At 45.4% G+C, this 15848-nt stretch overlaps 1 protein-coding gene across 2 annotated transcripts in view; it reads left to right on the forward strand.

Annotated features, from left to right (window-relative positions):
- Nucleotides 1-13838, forward strand: part of LOC122007937 (ELMO domain-containing protein A-like) — a 28008-nt gene extending 14170 nt beyond the window's left edge. For both annotated transcript variants that reach the window (XM_042563476.1, XM_042563475.1), the window contains 4 exons: nucleotides 10069-10189; nucleotides 10367-10414; nucleotides 12328-12422; nucleotides 13229-13838. In XM_042563476.1, coding sequence (XP_042419410.1) covers nucleotides 10069-10189; nucleotides 10367-10414; nucleotides 12328-12422; nucleotides 13229-13330 — 366 coding nt within the window. In that variant the 3' untranslated portion in view covers nucleotides 13331-13838. The remainder of the gene's footprint in view (nucleotides 1-10068; nucleotides 10190-10366; nucleotides 10415-12327; nucleotides 12423-13228) is intronic.
- Nucleotides 13839-15848: the final 2010 nt, after the last annotated feature.

The following is a 15848-nucleotide window of genomic DNA, read 5'->3' on the forward strand; positions in this document are numbered from 1 at the left end:
GATCCTGTCCGAACGTTGAATCGATGGACGTTGGGCACGTGGCGCTCTCCAAACTGATGACGTGGATCTCCGATCGACCGTACGGATCTTCGGCGAACCTGCAAAGAAGTCGGGCCGGGAAGGGGTTCCTGGCGACGACCCTCCGACGCTCAAGTCAGGCAAGAGGAAAATATGAAGTGGCTTTGAAGATGCGAGATCGTGTGATTGCGTACCTTCGTCGAAGTATGAGGGCTCTTATATAGAGCTGTGGGGAGGCTCGTGCACACCTACCGAGGCGTACACGTGTCCTGTACCATACCTTAGTATGGGCTTGCCAGAGGAACATGCCTGACACCATACTGCTACAGTCTGATCACCTCTCTGATGGGACAGCAGAACCTTCCGTCGTATGATTCTGCGTATGGTCTGGTCGTCGAACATGCCCGCTGTCAGAAAATGATGTTCCCCAATGTTCCATCTGCCCTTGTCTTCTTTTTCCCTGAGTCGAGCGTCCCTCCGCTCGGCAAGCATCGATCCGACCGGACGTAGGTAGCGGTCCGACCGGGTGCTCGGCTCAAACTGTTCCTTTACAGTTATCGATGTTTTAAGCCTCGGCCGAGCGGGCTACCCGCTCGGCTCGGCGACTCTGTTCACCATGAGCGTCGGAAACCCAACTCCTCGTCGGGTTGTCTTTGATTCCGCTTGCACCCGTTCGGTCGGTTGACCCTTCTCTTCTCCGATCGGCCGTTTGACTTTTGACCTCCACGTGGCGTTGACTCCTCTCGAAGGGGGTCCCTTGTCTTTACCGCCGGATCACTTGCCTCCCCTTCAAGTCTAGTCGAAGGAGGCGATTAGTCCGACTGACTGGACCATCAGTCACGCCGAGCGGCGTCTATATGCAACTATCCTCCGCTCGGCCCCCACGGGGGTAGCTATAACGTCGGTCAATGCCAACATTCCTCGGATCTCTTCGAAGTTTGCGCCAATCTTCATGATTAAGGCCAAGCACGCGCTCATTAAATGCGCTCCAGTAGCTGAATGCCACATGACGATGCTGACGTCATCGTACGACGGCGGCGTGGTGTCCGACGGGATCGAGGCGGTTTGAAATGGACGATGCGATGCGTGCTCCGGTTCTCGCGGCCTGCATCCGACGGTGGAGGCCGCTCGGGCTCAACCCTATAAAGCCTTCGCTTTCTTCCTTCGCCGCATTTCTGCTTCCGCGTGCCCAGAAGCTTCCTTCGGCGTTCCAGTGCTCCAGCGGCTTCGATTCTCCTTTTTCCAGCAATTCAGTGTTCTTCTCCGATCCTCATTCTTCTCTGTAAGGTTCTTCTTCTTTCTTTCTTTGTTAGCCTTGTGTTTCTTGTCGTGTTTTCGTCCTCTGGTCGCTGTCTTGTTCCTCCTCTTCTTCCCTCTGTCGTTGGCCTTTTTTTCGCCTTTCGCTTGCTATGCCGTTCGGACAATGACCAGTTCTTCTCAGCCTCAAGACCAAGCCTTCGGCCCATGGTATACTACCATGGAGTCGCGCTTCGATCGGTGCGACGCCGATATTCTGATGGACTCTTTCGAAATTCCCTTTGATTTTGAAATTATCCTACCCTCGCCCTCCGCTCGGCCACACAAGCCGCCGCGCAGAGCTTTCTGTGTTTTCCGCGACCAGTTCGTAGCCGGTCTGCGCTTTTCAATCCATCCCTTCATCATAGAAGTTTGCAACTTTTTCGGCATTCCGCTCGGAAGCCTAGTCCCTAACACTTTCCGCCTTCTATGCGACGTCGTCGTCTTGTTCAAAATCCACAACATCCCCCTCCGACCGGAGGTTTTCTATTATTTTTATTACCCTAAACAGTTCGAGCTGGGCACATACATGTTTCAGGCTCGGCCCGGTTTAGTTTTCTTCAATAAACTGCCCTCTTCCAATAAACATTGGAAAGAGTTCTACTTCTATCTTCGTCTCCCCGAGCGGGCCGCTTTCCGAACCCAGTGGCAGATCGGACCGCCAACCTCCCCTGAGTTGAAGAGATTCAAGACCCGACCGGACTATCTGCACGCTGCCAACATGCTAGCCGGTCTGAAGTTTGGCATCAATAAGTTCCTGCCTGAAGGGGTGATGTACATTTTTGGCCTGAGTCCGATCAGGACCCCCCTTCCGAGCGGCTTCGGTAAGAATTTTACTTGTGCATTTGCTTTGATTGCTAACTGATTTCTCCTTTTTCCTTTGCAGCGGACATCGTCATGGAGTCCGTGATGGCCGGCATTTTGAAGAGGAAAGCGGCGGCGCTCGAGGCCGCAGCTGCCAAGGAGATGGAGGCGCTTGGCATTGAGCCGGTCGGCTCCCACGAAGAAGAGAGCGACACGAATGCGGGGGAGTCGGCCGCTCAGGCTTCTCTCCCGGAGCCGGCGGTTGGCATAACTTCCAGCCGAGGGCCTTCCGCTCGGGAGGAAGGCTCCGCTCAGGAGGAGGAGCGCCCTCTTCGAAAAAAGAGGCGCCGAGCGGAGACACCCCTTCGATCGGCGGCTTCCGCGGTCCAGCCGTCCGAGCGAACCACCGCTGATTCCCGCGGCAAAGCCCCAGCGGTGGAGGCAATCTTGTCCGATCGGACCCCGTCCCAATTGGACGCGTCCGCGGACCCCCTCGAGGCCGTTCCTGTCAGCGTCCTTCTGCCTTCTCCCCGCCGAATCCAGCGCTCGGCCATTTTGTCCCAGATGTCGGCACCGGCCTCCGATCCTTCTCCAGCTTCCGCCCAAACGACTCCCGGTCGGCACCGCACCATCAGGGTCTCCTTGCATCTCCCCACCGAAGAGCTGATGCCCGAATCCGATCGGCCGACTGCGCCCGAGCACATGATCACAATGAAGGGGCCCCTAGCTGAGATGTGGGTCGACGCTCGGGCGCGCGTCGTAATGATTCCGCTCAGCAATCTGGCCAACAGCCATATGCAACAGGCCACTAGGGTAAGTTTGTTTTCTTTGGGGTCTTTTACGTGCTTCCTCCGATCGGCTATTCACAATTTTACTCATGTCAGAGATGGGTGGAGGAGATTGCTGTCTCTAATCGTCTGGCGATGGTGGACGAGGAGCTCAAAAGGCTACGGAGTTCGGGCGATGCTCCTTCCCAAGGCCCATCATATGCCGAGCTGCAGAAGGAGCTCAAAAAGACCCAAAATCTGTTGGAGGCCGAACGGAAGAAGATGGCTGACCAGGCTCACACTCTGGCCGAACTTGATCGCCAGAACAAATCACTGGATCGCAAAATAAGCTTGGCGACCGAGCGGAAGAAGACGGCTATCTCCGATCTGGAGAAGAAAAATGTCGAAGCTCGGGGCCTGGAGCAAAAAGTTAAGGAGCTGATGGACCAGCTGGCCGGCGAGAAGGTGGCCCGATCGGACGAGGTGAAGAAGCTTGAAGCTGCCTTGCAAGAACACCAGGCCGCCGCCGCCGTCTCCCGAGCAGCCTTCAAAGAATACCAAGAGGCAGAGCCGGGCCGGGTCGCCGCCTTGAGGCTAAATTACATCTGTTCGGTCGAATTCTATGAAAAAGTCTGCGAACGGATGTACACTGCCTTCGAGCTTGCCATGACTGCCACCACAACTTATTTGAAGTCCAAGGGTCTTCTTGTCGACTCCGTCCTCATCCCGCCCCAAGACCAAGCGACGTTCCTCGGCACCATCCTCCAGGATATTTATGATTTCCTTGAATAGAAGTTTTTATGTAACTCGGCCGCTCGACCAAAAACTTATCCATTTTTGTAATTAGGCCGCTCAGCCTTAATTTCTCTGATAATATACTATCCTTTTACTTACTTTTTCTTTCGCTAATCAATACGCGTGTTGTCCGCTCGGATCACCAACTACCGTTGTTCATGTTCGCGTACTTCTCCCCGTTATTCGCCTCTCATCCCACCTCTCTTGTGTTCGAAAGAGATTTTTTACGAAGTATTTTGCATAGCTAGTCCGCTCGGCTGAACATATCTTGTTTCGCAAATGGGCTTCTCGCTAGATGTTCACGAAGTACTTTTGGTTACTCGGCCGATCGGCCAAACGACTCACAAGTCGACCTCTTTATTGTCTTATTCCGACCGGAGGGTTTATAGTCGCTGGCGCGACTCTCGATTTTTAACGTCGGAGCTCGACGGTCTTCCGCTCGGAAGGTTTATGGTCGCCGGCGCGACTCTCGATTTTTAACGTCGGAGCTCGACGGTCTTCCGGCCGGAGGGATTATAGTCGCCGGCGCGACTCTCGATTTTTAACGTCGGAGCTCGACGGTCTTCCGCTCGGAAGGTTTATAGTTGCCGGCACGACTCTCGATTTTTAACGTCGGAACTCGACGGTCTTCCGATTCGGCTGATGATGCCCTATACTTGTGCTAATTTTTGGATTTTTTACTCCTGCATTTCAAATATACAGCCGAACGGAAAATACACAACATATATTACATTGGCGCACCTTTCACCCCGCCCGATAAGGCTGGAGGTGGTTCGCGCTCCATGGTCGATCCAATTGTCGTCCGTCTTCATCCTCCAGATAATAGGCACCCGAGCGGAGTTTTTCGATGACTTTGAAGGGGCCAGCCCAAGGAGCTTCCAGCTTGCCAACGTCCCCAACCAACTTTACTTTCTTCCACACTAGATCGCCGACCTGGCACGCGCCGGTTGTAGTTCTGCTTCATTTTCTGCCGGTATGCCATCAGCCGGACGGACGCCTTGGCTCGCTCTTCATCGATCAAGTCCAACTCCATGTTCCTCCGCTCGGCATTGTCATCATCATAGTTCTGGATCCGGACGGACTCTACACCGACTTCAACTGGGATAACTGCTTCGCCGCCATACACTAAATGGAAGGGCGTGACGCCCGTTCCCTCCTTTGGGGTCGTGCGGATAGCCCATAGGACGCCCGGCAGCTCGTCCACCCAGCTTCCTCCTATGTGGTCAAGCCGAGCCCGAAGAATTCTGAGGATTTCTCTGTTGGTTACTTCTGCTTGGCCGTTGCTTTGGGGATACGCTACGGAAGTAAAGTGTTGTTCAATGCCATAACTTTTGTACTATTCTTCGAGCTGCTTCCCGACGAACTGTCGCCCGTTAGCAGATATGAGCCGGCGAGGGATGCCGAACCGACAGATTATATGCTGCCAGATAAACTTTTTGACCATCTGCTCGGTGATCTTGGCCAGTGGCTCGGCCTCCACCCATTTGGAAAAGTAGTCGACCGCCACTAGTAGAAACTTCCGCTGACCGGTCGCCATAGGGAACGGACCCACGATATCCATTCCACACTGATCGAACGGACAGGATACCGTAGACGCTTTCATCTCCTCTGCTGGTCGGTGGGAGAAGTTGTGGTACTTCTGGCAGGAGAGGCACGTCGCGACGGTCCGAGCGGCGTCCTCTTGCAATGTTGGCCAGAAGTACCCAGCCAGCAGGATCTTCCTAGCCAGCGATCGTCCGCTCGGATGTCCTCCGCACGATCCTTGGTGCACTTCCTGGAGGATGTACGCCGCGTCTTCCGAGCTCACACATTTCAACAGTGGACGGGAGAAAGCTTTCTTGTAGAGTTAGTCTCCCACGAGTGTAAACCGGCCGGCTCTCCTCCTTAATAGCTGGGCTTCTTCCCGATCGGACGGTGTTGCTCCCGATCTCAAAAACTCCATGATGTCTGTCCTCCAATCGCTCGGGAATGCAAGACCCTCCATCCGATCGATGTGCGCCACCAAGGATACTCGCTCAATTGGCTGCTGGATGATGACCGGTGATATTGAACTCGCGAGCTTGGCTAACTCATCTGCCGCTTGGTTCTCTACTCGGGGTATCTTCTGTATAATGACTTCTTTGAAGTGGGTCTTGAGCTTTTCGAAGGCCTTAGCGTAGAGCTTGAGTCGAGCGTTGTTAATCTCAAAAGTGCCTGAGAGCTGCTGAGCGGCCAACTGGGAATCTAAATGGAGTATCGCCCGACCGGCTCCTACATGCTGAGCTGCCTGCAAACCGGCTATGAGAGCCTCATACTCCGCTTCATTATTTGTGGCTTTGTAGTCCAACCGGACGGATAGGTGCATCCGTTCTCCTTGGGGAGAGAGTAATAGCACGCCAATCCCGCTCCCGAGCCGAGTGGATGATCCATCCACAAATATTTTCCACATAGCTTCGGGCTCGGGCTTTTGCACTTCGGTAACAAAATCTGCCAAGGATTGCGCCTTTATCGCCGAACGGGGTTGATACTGAATGTCAAATTCACTCAACTTCGTTGTCCATTTGATGAGCCGTCCGGACGCCTCTGGGTTCAGCAGCACTCTTCCCAATGGGCTATTTGTCCGGACGATGATTGTATGTGCCAAGAAATAAGGACAAAGTCTCCGAGCGGCGAGGACCAAAGCAAAAGCCAACTTCTCGAGCCCAGTGTAGCGAGATTCAGCGTCTTTTAGAATATGGCTCAAGAAGTACACAGGTTGTTCTTCTCCGCTCGTCCTCACTAATGCCGAGCCTACTGCCTGCTCGGTTGAAGACAAATAAATACAGAGCGGCTCGCCTACAGCTGGCTTGGCTAGTACGGGCAAAGAGTTCAGGTATGTCTTCAGCTCTTCAAACGCCCGATCGCAATCCTCGTCCCAATGGAACTTAGTAGCTTTACGTAGAATCTTGAAAAAAGGGAGACTCCGGTCGGCAGTCTTCGAGATGAATCTTGACAATGCAATTATCCGCCCGGTCAGACGCTGGACTTCCCTCAGATTTCTTGGGGGCGGCATATCTTGCAATGCTTTCACCTTGCTGGGATTTGCCTCTATGCCCCGCTCGGTCACTATATAGCCTAAGAAACGCCCGCCTTTTGCTCCGAACAAACATTTCTGAGGGTTCAGTTTGACTCCATACTTCCTCAGCGTTCGGAAGGTCTCCTCCATGTCTTTGAAAAGATCGGTCGCTCGGACGGACTTAATAAGAATATCATCCACGTACACTTCCAAATTGCGTCCGATCTGCTCTTTGAATACCTTGTTCATTAAGCGCTGGTAGGTTGCTCCCGCGTTCTTCAGTCCGAACGGCATTACATTATAACAGTAAGTGTCGTCGGCTGTGACGAAGCTGACCTTCTCTTGATCTTCTCGGGCGAGCGGCACCTGATGGTAGCCCTGATAGGCGTCCAGCATGCATATCAACTCGCACCCGGCTGTGGAGTCCACCAGTTGATCAATCCGAGGGAGAGGATAGAAATCCTTTGGGCACGCTTTGTTGAGGTCCCGGAAATCGATGCAAACCCTCCACTTGTTGCCCGGCTTGGAGACTAGCACGACATTCGTGAGCCAGCTCGGGAACTGGACCTCCCTTATATGGCCGGCCTCCAGGAGATTCTCGACCTTCGCTCGGATAATGGCGTTTTGTTCGGCGCTGAAGTCCCTCTTCCTTTGCTTCACCGGCCGAGCGTCCGGTCGGACGTGGAGCTCATGCTGCGCTATACTTGGCGAAATTCCCGGCAGCTCATGCGTGGACCAAACGAAGACATCGCAGTTCCTCTGGAGACATTTGATCACCTCCTTTTTTTGGCTTGCCTCCAGATCGGCCGCAATGAATGTGGTGGCCTCCGATCGGGTTGGGTGAATCTGCACTTCCTCTTTTTCTTCATAAACCAAAGAGGGTGGTTTTTCGGTTATGGCGTTCACCTCGATCCTTGGCGTCTTCCGAGCGGAATTAGCTTCGACTCGGACCATCTCGACGTAGCATCGCCGAGCCGCCAGCTGGTCTCCTCGTACTTCTCCCACTTTATCTTCAACCGGGAACTTAATTTTCTGGTAGAAGGTGGAGACGGCCGCTCGGAACTCACTAAGCGCTGGTCGCCCCAAGATAACGTTGTATGCTGAGGGAGAGTCGACCACGACGAAGTTTGCAGTCCGCGTCCTTTTGAGCGGCTCTTCTCCCAGCGAAATAGCCAGTCGGACTTGTCCGACCGGCAGAACTTCATTGCCCGTAAACCTGTAGAGGGGGGTTGTCATGGGCAGCAACTCAGCTCGATCGATTTGCAGTTGGTCGAAGGCCTTTTTGAAGATAATGTTGACCGAGCTGCCTGTATCGATGAAAATGCGGTGAATAGTATAGTTAGCTATTATCGCTTTGATGAGGAGGGCGTCGTCATGTGGCACTTCGACTCCCTCAAGGTCCCTGGGTCCGAAACTGATTTCGGGCCCGCTCGCCCGTTCTTGACTGCAGCCGACCACATGGATCTGGAGCTGCCTGACGCTCGCCTTCCTTGCTCTGTTGGAGTCACATCCGGTCGGTCCGCCGGCGATGATGTTGATTTCGCCTCGGGACGTGTTGCTTCTATTTTCTTCCTCCCGTGCGGATGGCCTAGGCCGCTCCTTAGACATCCGCGTGGATCTCCGACCGGCCGTACGGATCTCCGGCGAACCTGCAAAGAAGTCGGGCCGGGAAGGGGTTTCCGGCGACGACCCTTCGACGCTCAAGTCAGGCAAGAGGAAAATATGAAGTGGCTTTGAAGATGCGAGATCGTGTGATTGCGTACCTTCGTCGAAGTATGAGGGCTCTTATATAGAGCTGTGGGGAGGCTCGTGCACACCTACCGAGGCGTACACGTGTCCTGTACCATACCTTAGTATGGGCTTGCCAGAGGAACATGCCTGACACCATACTGCTACAGTCTGATCACCTCTCTGATGGGACAGCAGAACCTTCCGTCGTATGATTCTGCGTATGGTCTGGTCGTCGAACATGCCCGCTGTCAGAAAATGATGTTCCCCAATGTTCCATCTGCCCTTGTCTTCTTTTTCCCCGAGTCGAGCGTCCCTCCGCTCGGCAAGCATCGATCCGACCGGACGTAGGTAGCGGTCCGACCGGGTGCTCGGCTCAAACTGTTCCTTTACATTTATCGATGTTTTAAGCCTCGACCGAGCGAGCTACCCGCTCGGCCCGACGACTCTGTTCACCATGAGCGTCGGAAACCCAACTCCTCGTCGGGTTGTCTTTGATTCCGCTTGGACTCGTTCGGCCGGTTGACCCTACTCTTCTCCGATCGGCCGTTTGACTTTTGACCTCCACTTGGCGTTGACTCCTCTCGAAGGGGGTCCCTTGTCCTTACCGCCGGATCAGAGTTTATTATTAAAATCTATTTTTTTTATAGGTTTTCAGGAAGAAAAATTATTACAAAATTTAAGATTTAATTTCAAAATAAATTTATTATTATTAATATTATTATTATAATCATTTCTAAATTTCTATTATTAATGGGATAATGAAGACATACAAGGGCTCCCTTTTGATGAAAGAGCCCTCTTTTGGTATTGATGAGAGGGACATTCTTTTGATATTTACACAAATTTTTTTGGCCTAGTCACTTACAGTTATGATTATTTTTTTCTTATATTCTAGTCCTAAGCATCATTTTAAACTCATATTGTGCCAAATGGTCTTGTTGAAAAATATCATTTTCATGAATTACTAAAATCCAATGCTACTTGACATAGATAATGTCATTTATGTTGTTGTGTCAATCATGTCAATAATAAATATCATGTCATGTCAATACTTGACATCTCTTGGTACGCTACATCACACATCAAGATGAGTTGAAACAAAATTATTATTATTTAGCTTGTGTACATACAAGATAATGCCAAAACTGTATCATTCCAAATATATGGATGTCATAGTTTCTTTTTCATTTTCTTCCTCCGACCTCCAATTGACCATTGGCATCATACATCAAAATGTTGGCATGATACCGGAATAGTATCGTTCCTTTCAAAAACCGAAACTTTGGCTTTTATCTGGCAGGATATCTTGGCCCTGAGACTCTTTTACGAGTGAAAACCCATGTAGGCTTTTATCTGGCAGGTTATGTTTGAGCAATTTCAATCAAGGAAAGAATTGCCTGTTTGAATTTAAAGACACTTTTTAGTAAATGAAAATCTGCACAGGCCTATCGTTTGCGGGGTATATTTATACAGTTTCAGTCAAGACCTATCTGTTGGGTTCTGTTTGTCAAATTACATCAAGTGATTCTGGTCACATTTTGCATGTTTGAGCTGGTTTTCTCGCTAGCAAACTGGATGTTTTTTGTTCTTTAGTTAACTGATGTTGAACAACTATTCTCACAGAGATCCTTTCAAGATCTTCTCCAAAAACAGAATGGAGAACGTGCACTGTGGGAATACCCTTTTGCAGTAGCTGGTGTTAATATCACATTCATGCTCATACAAATGCTTGATCTTCAGCTTGGTTTGTACTTCATCCGTATATAATTTCTTTAACTTCTTAACTAAGCTAAATTAAGTTGAGCTAGAACTGTATAGATGATTCACTCGAAGCATCTGTTGAAATACCACACTGTTTACTTTGTCTAAAGCACAATGAAATTCTAGCAGGGTCACTAATGAACTCTTGTAATGACTGCAGCCAGACCCAGATCATTTATTGCAGCTGTCTTTTTGAAGTTACTTTCAGGTATGAATTACAACCTTTTTTTTGTTCAAAACTGCAAACTTTTTTTTTAACATAGAAAACAGGATTACATACAAGGCTCACGTTCTTATCTTGCAAACTGTAGACTCTAAGAAATGAAATGAAAGACATTCTAATTTTAATATAATGCATAGGTTTGTTTCATATTTGGCCAACTAATATACATTGGCTGAGCAATATGATACAAGTGTTAAAATATTTCCGCTCTATGATCCTCCTTCCCTTTTTTATGTATCTTATGTATCTAGGCCACTATCCATTAACCCGCTCCTAGTTCTCTGACTCAACATTCCTAAGCAATGAGTATTAGCAGAGAATCAGCTGGATTGAGAACAATGCCACCACGAGACTTGACCACACGAAGAGGATCCCTAGAAGAAGAGCAAAAGCAAGAGCCTATGCAATTAGCACTCTTCATTAGTGCTCCCCAGCTTAGGGATGACCAATCTCCTCCTCTGTCTTATATGTATCTGGGTGTGTGGAGTAATTTTGATATTACACCATAAGATGAGGATATCATGGAGGATACTGAGTAAAAGTTCTCACATCTATCCGAGAGCAAGAGGATAATAGAATAAAAACATAGAGTAACTATTCAAATAGTTCTAACAAAAGTGAGATTATAGTTTCATCATTTACTTGAGTGGAGAAATTCTGGGATGACACTAAGACACTATGTTTTGATTGTGTTCACTCAAGCCATGGAGAAGATGTCAGAAGAGACTGAGTAAAAATCTAACAGACTGACATCAACTCTGAGAGGAGACGTTGGAAAAGACAGATTATACCTAATTTTATCTTAAATCATGCACGCCAAATGCTAAGGCAGAATCTAGGAACATATCAACTTCAGAAAAAAGAGAAAAATTAGAAAATTGTAAAAGAGGAGTGCCTCCAATTTCTCTTCCATTAATGTATGTATAATAATCTCTCTCTCTCTCTCTACGATTTCCTCTGTTAACAAAAATCATCCCATGTTTTTCGATACTCCCCTACTTTTGAAAGCCCCTACTTTTCTTGAAATCTATATTCTTTTTTGTGAGTAAAAATGAACAAGTCCATGCTTTGTAACAACTTCAGAGGGAAACAATAGTGTATGTTCTTCCTAAAGAAGATTACTTCATGTAACCTTCTAACTAAAATTTTCCATTTGAGACTAAACATATATAACTATTTAACTATCAATAACTCTTATCAAGTGGCATGCACACAGTTTGATCTGGCTATTGTAAATTGTAATCCATTTCCATGGAAGAGGAAAATAGTCTCAAAATGAATGTATATTACTATGTTTTAAGAGCTTTGTGTGGTTACAAAGCACATAATATATAACAAAACATGTTAACCAACATACACAATTCATATATAATATGCTACTTGTTTGTTGATTTGACTGAAATTGATTTTATCATACATTAGTAATTTAGAAATTAATCAGACTTTGACAAGCTAGAGATTGATGTAGTTCATATCTTATGTGGCAATAATTTGATTAAATGTGATTCCTCATTGGATAATCTATGAATCTATAAGGCGCTTATCTGCCCATTTTTGTAAAATAGTTGTAATTAGAGTATCAGTTGATACATGTAACAATTTAGTCATTTGATTATCCTTCCGTACAGAATCATAGTTCTGACAAGGAAATCATATTGTTCATAATGTAATCCTCGGTTTTCTTGAGCTAAGTTTAACTTGAATAATCCGACTTCTGGAATGCAAAATTATCATTAAGGTGGGCACAATGAAAATTTCAATCTCTTGCATGCTTATCCCAGTTTTCATCCATCATGTTTCTTAAACTCACTGATCTGTTGATCAAGAAGAATTATTAAACTTCGACTTGTTTTTAGATGTTTGATGTGCTGACTTATGTGACTGTGCTCTTGTCACAGAAAATGACCAAGCTTTTGACATAATGTACTGCATAGCTTTCATGTTGATGGATCAGCAATGGCTTACTATGCATGCCTCATACATGGACTTCAACGTATGTGATTTTGTTCTCTATAATAAGAGTTAAATTTGAAATTTTCACCTCCTGAAGTGTAGGATCTCTTTAATATGGCTGTGTATGCTCGACCTTCTTTGAGCTTCAAAATTACACAGTATGCTTGAACTACACAGCAGATCTTTTTTCAGTAAACAAAAGAAAATTATATTTTTAGTCCTGTAATTTATATTTTTTTCAATTTTAATCCTGTTATGAGTTAATTTATATTTTTTAGTCCTTTAACTTGTAATATTTTTAAATTTCAGTCCTTTTTTTTCTAAAATTGAAAATTTTCAACGGAAAATGATGAGTTGTAAATTGAATTTGGGGATTTTGATTTTTTATGACACATGTGCTTTTTATATTCCAACCACAAACTAGACATTTTCCGTTGAAAAATTTCAATTTTAGAAGAAAAATGATTGAAATTAAAAAATATTACAAGTTATAAGACTAAGAACGTAAATTAACTCATAACAGGACTAAAATTAAAAAAGATGTAACTTACAGGACTGAAAATATAATTTTCTCCACCAAGTTCAGAGCTAGAAATTGATTGACTGAACAAAAATTAATTTAAAAATGTATTCTTTGACTTTAAGTGTAATCAAGCTATAGTAGATACTAGATAGGACCAACGGACTTAAACTTCATTCATCAAGTTCAAAATAATAATGTTGTACTTGTGTCTGTTAACTCTTGCTGGTTTATCCAGATGGTGACCAACGGACTTAAACTTCATTCATCAAGTTCAAAATAATAATGTTGTACTTGTGTCTGTTAACTCTTGCTGGTTTATCCAGATGGTGATGAAGTCCACACGTCGTCGACTGGAGCAGGAGCTTCTTATAAAGAGTGTCAGTCGAATTGAGGACTTACCTTCGTATAGACTCCTTGCTCGTTAGCAACTCATTGGTTATGTTCGAGTCTGAACAATTTGATTCCCTTTGGTTGTTGTGGTGTGTGAAATTGCTGTCTGCAAGCGTTATGAATTCATGCTTAACAAGGAAAGATTCCCTAGTAGAAAAAGCTGAAAGTGTTGCATTTAGTCTGTGTTTGGATGGGGTGAGGGAAGCTTCAATTTAGTAGAAAAAGCTGAAAGTGTTGCATTTAGTCTGTGTTTGGATGGGGTAAGGAAAGCTTCATTAATAGAAAGGAAAGGGAGAGGAACTATGTAATTTTTATTTGGGAGGAAGGGAAGATTCATTAGCATGTTTCTTTATATGAAAGGAAAGGGAGCATGGGCAGAATCAGCACAGGCCCGTGTGGACGGCTGCCCACACCGAGCTAGGACCTATAAAAGAAAATGTTATTAACACAACCTAAAAAAAAAAAATGCTGTGGTTGATTTTGGATGGTTACAGCAATATTTGATGCATGACACCTGTTTTTTCAATTCTAAGTTTTTTTTATGAAATTTCATTGCACTTTAAATACATTAATTCTTTACATTTTGTTTCTTTTTTCTGTTGCTGGACTTGGGCATCGAACCCCTCCTAATTTTATGATTCTCTTCTAATATTTGCCTATTTTCCTAACTGAACAACATAACAAGCATATGTTGTATGCCCAAAGTAAGATACATGTTGATATATTTCTTTTTCTTGTTGAGTGTTCATACAAGTATAAGAAAAAAATTAGACAGATGATAAAAAAAAAAAATAGATGACAAAAAAATAATTTAGTAAGATACACGACAATACGAGTTGTGAAGCGGAGAGCTTCAGTTGCGGCACTACTGTTGGGCTTATTGGCGTTACCTTGTGCTTGAAACGCTTCTTGCCGATCTCACCTCCATGGAATTACTGCTACGACAGTAACGTAGACAATTACAAACTTTTACTGCACACAAGTAACGCATATAGCATTCGAGTTATAAAAGGATCGGAAGAGGAAGAACATGGTGAGTGATTCAAAATCAGGATTTAGTTTGTGAAAGCTTGAAGGGCTCTTTGGTTCATCTCTATTTGCTCTTTCGTCGGTAAAGCACGAAGAACACGATTTGCCGGTTGTCATCGATCGATTAAGTGTTTACATTTGATTTCGTTTCATGCTTTAGAACATGCTACAGCGGTATCAGAGTTTAGATTAGCATAGATTGCAAAAGCATGATGAATACCTCTGTTTGATGTCAAACTAATTGCTAACGAAGTATTGCTTCCGGGAGTTTTATCGTCGTAGGGACTGTCGAGGACATCGACAACTACCCAAGATGGCTTGTGACCGGTGTCTGTGGTCAACAAGCGCCGACGATCACATTGGAAGGCCGATGATCGATCGGCCACCATGTTCACCATGGGAAATAGGGCATGACAGAAAAATGACAAATAGGGCATGACAGAAAAATGACGAAGCATGGTGTTTTGAGAAATTTTTTGATTTTATTAAATAAAAAAGAAAATAAATAAATTCACTTCTATGAAAAAAATGCTTGTAAAAGAATTTTTTTTTTCATCGAGAAGTTTTAATCGGTTAAACAATTTGTTTAATATTCAATTGAATTGATTAAATGAAAATCTGATTGATTAAATAGAAGATGAAGTTCTATGAATCCGTTTCATCGGGTTGCTTCACGTAGATCCTAATCTAGTTCAAATTATTAGTTAATTTAACTAGATTAATTAGGATTGTTTAATTAAATGAGTTTAGATTAAAAAAATAACAACTAAATGTTTCAATTAGATTAATTCTAATGAGGACAATAAACTAAGCTAATATTTAAGGTTTGATTTCTCAATCGATTGGTCCAGTGTATAAGTAAACTGGATCTCCTCAACGAAAATTTATTTTTCTTATCGTTAAAGTATTATGCTTATATGTGAATTGAACTGAACCGATTTTGTTATTGGTTTGTCAGTTTTGTATTGACATTACTATTTTCAATTCCAGATGTCGAGGATGAAATGCATGATGACCCGTTACGATATGTGACAGAATGAGCTATGGGAAGAAATTGAGGAGATTGAGTATGATCCAGTTTATGGACTCAGAGGACACATTGGATGACTTGATCTATTGTTTTGGAAGCTCGAGCAAAAAGAGTTTCCCATCCTCGACAATTACAGGATCTGAAATTTGATTCGTTCACTGCCGGAGAATCTAAAGGTGGTAGCACACCATATATTGGGGGGGAGGGGGGGGGGGTGCTTTGTAGGGTGTATCTCATCTGCAAAATTGTGTGTGAAACTACTTCACCATGAGTTCCCAGAAGAGGATCTTGAAGAGTCTGAGGAGGAGTTTGAAGAGGATCCAAAAGAGTTTGAAGAGGATCCAGAAGAGTTTGGGGAGAATCTCGAAGAGTCTGAGGAGGATTCTAATATGGACCAATTAGAATCCTGAAACTGATTTGCATAAGATTGCCCAAATTGAACCTAGAAAGATAGGACTTGTGATGATTACTATTATGCTAGTGTCTTTCCTAAT

This window comes from Zingiber officinale, chromosome 8A (assembly GCF_018446385.1).
Source record: "Zingiber officinale cultivar Zhangliang chromosome 8A, Zo_v1.1, whole genome shotgun sequence".
In the NCBI taxonomy this organism is placed as follows: Eukaryota; Viridiplantae; Streptophyta; class Magnoliopsida; order Zingiberales; family Zingiberaceae; genus Zingiber; species Zingiber officinale.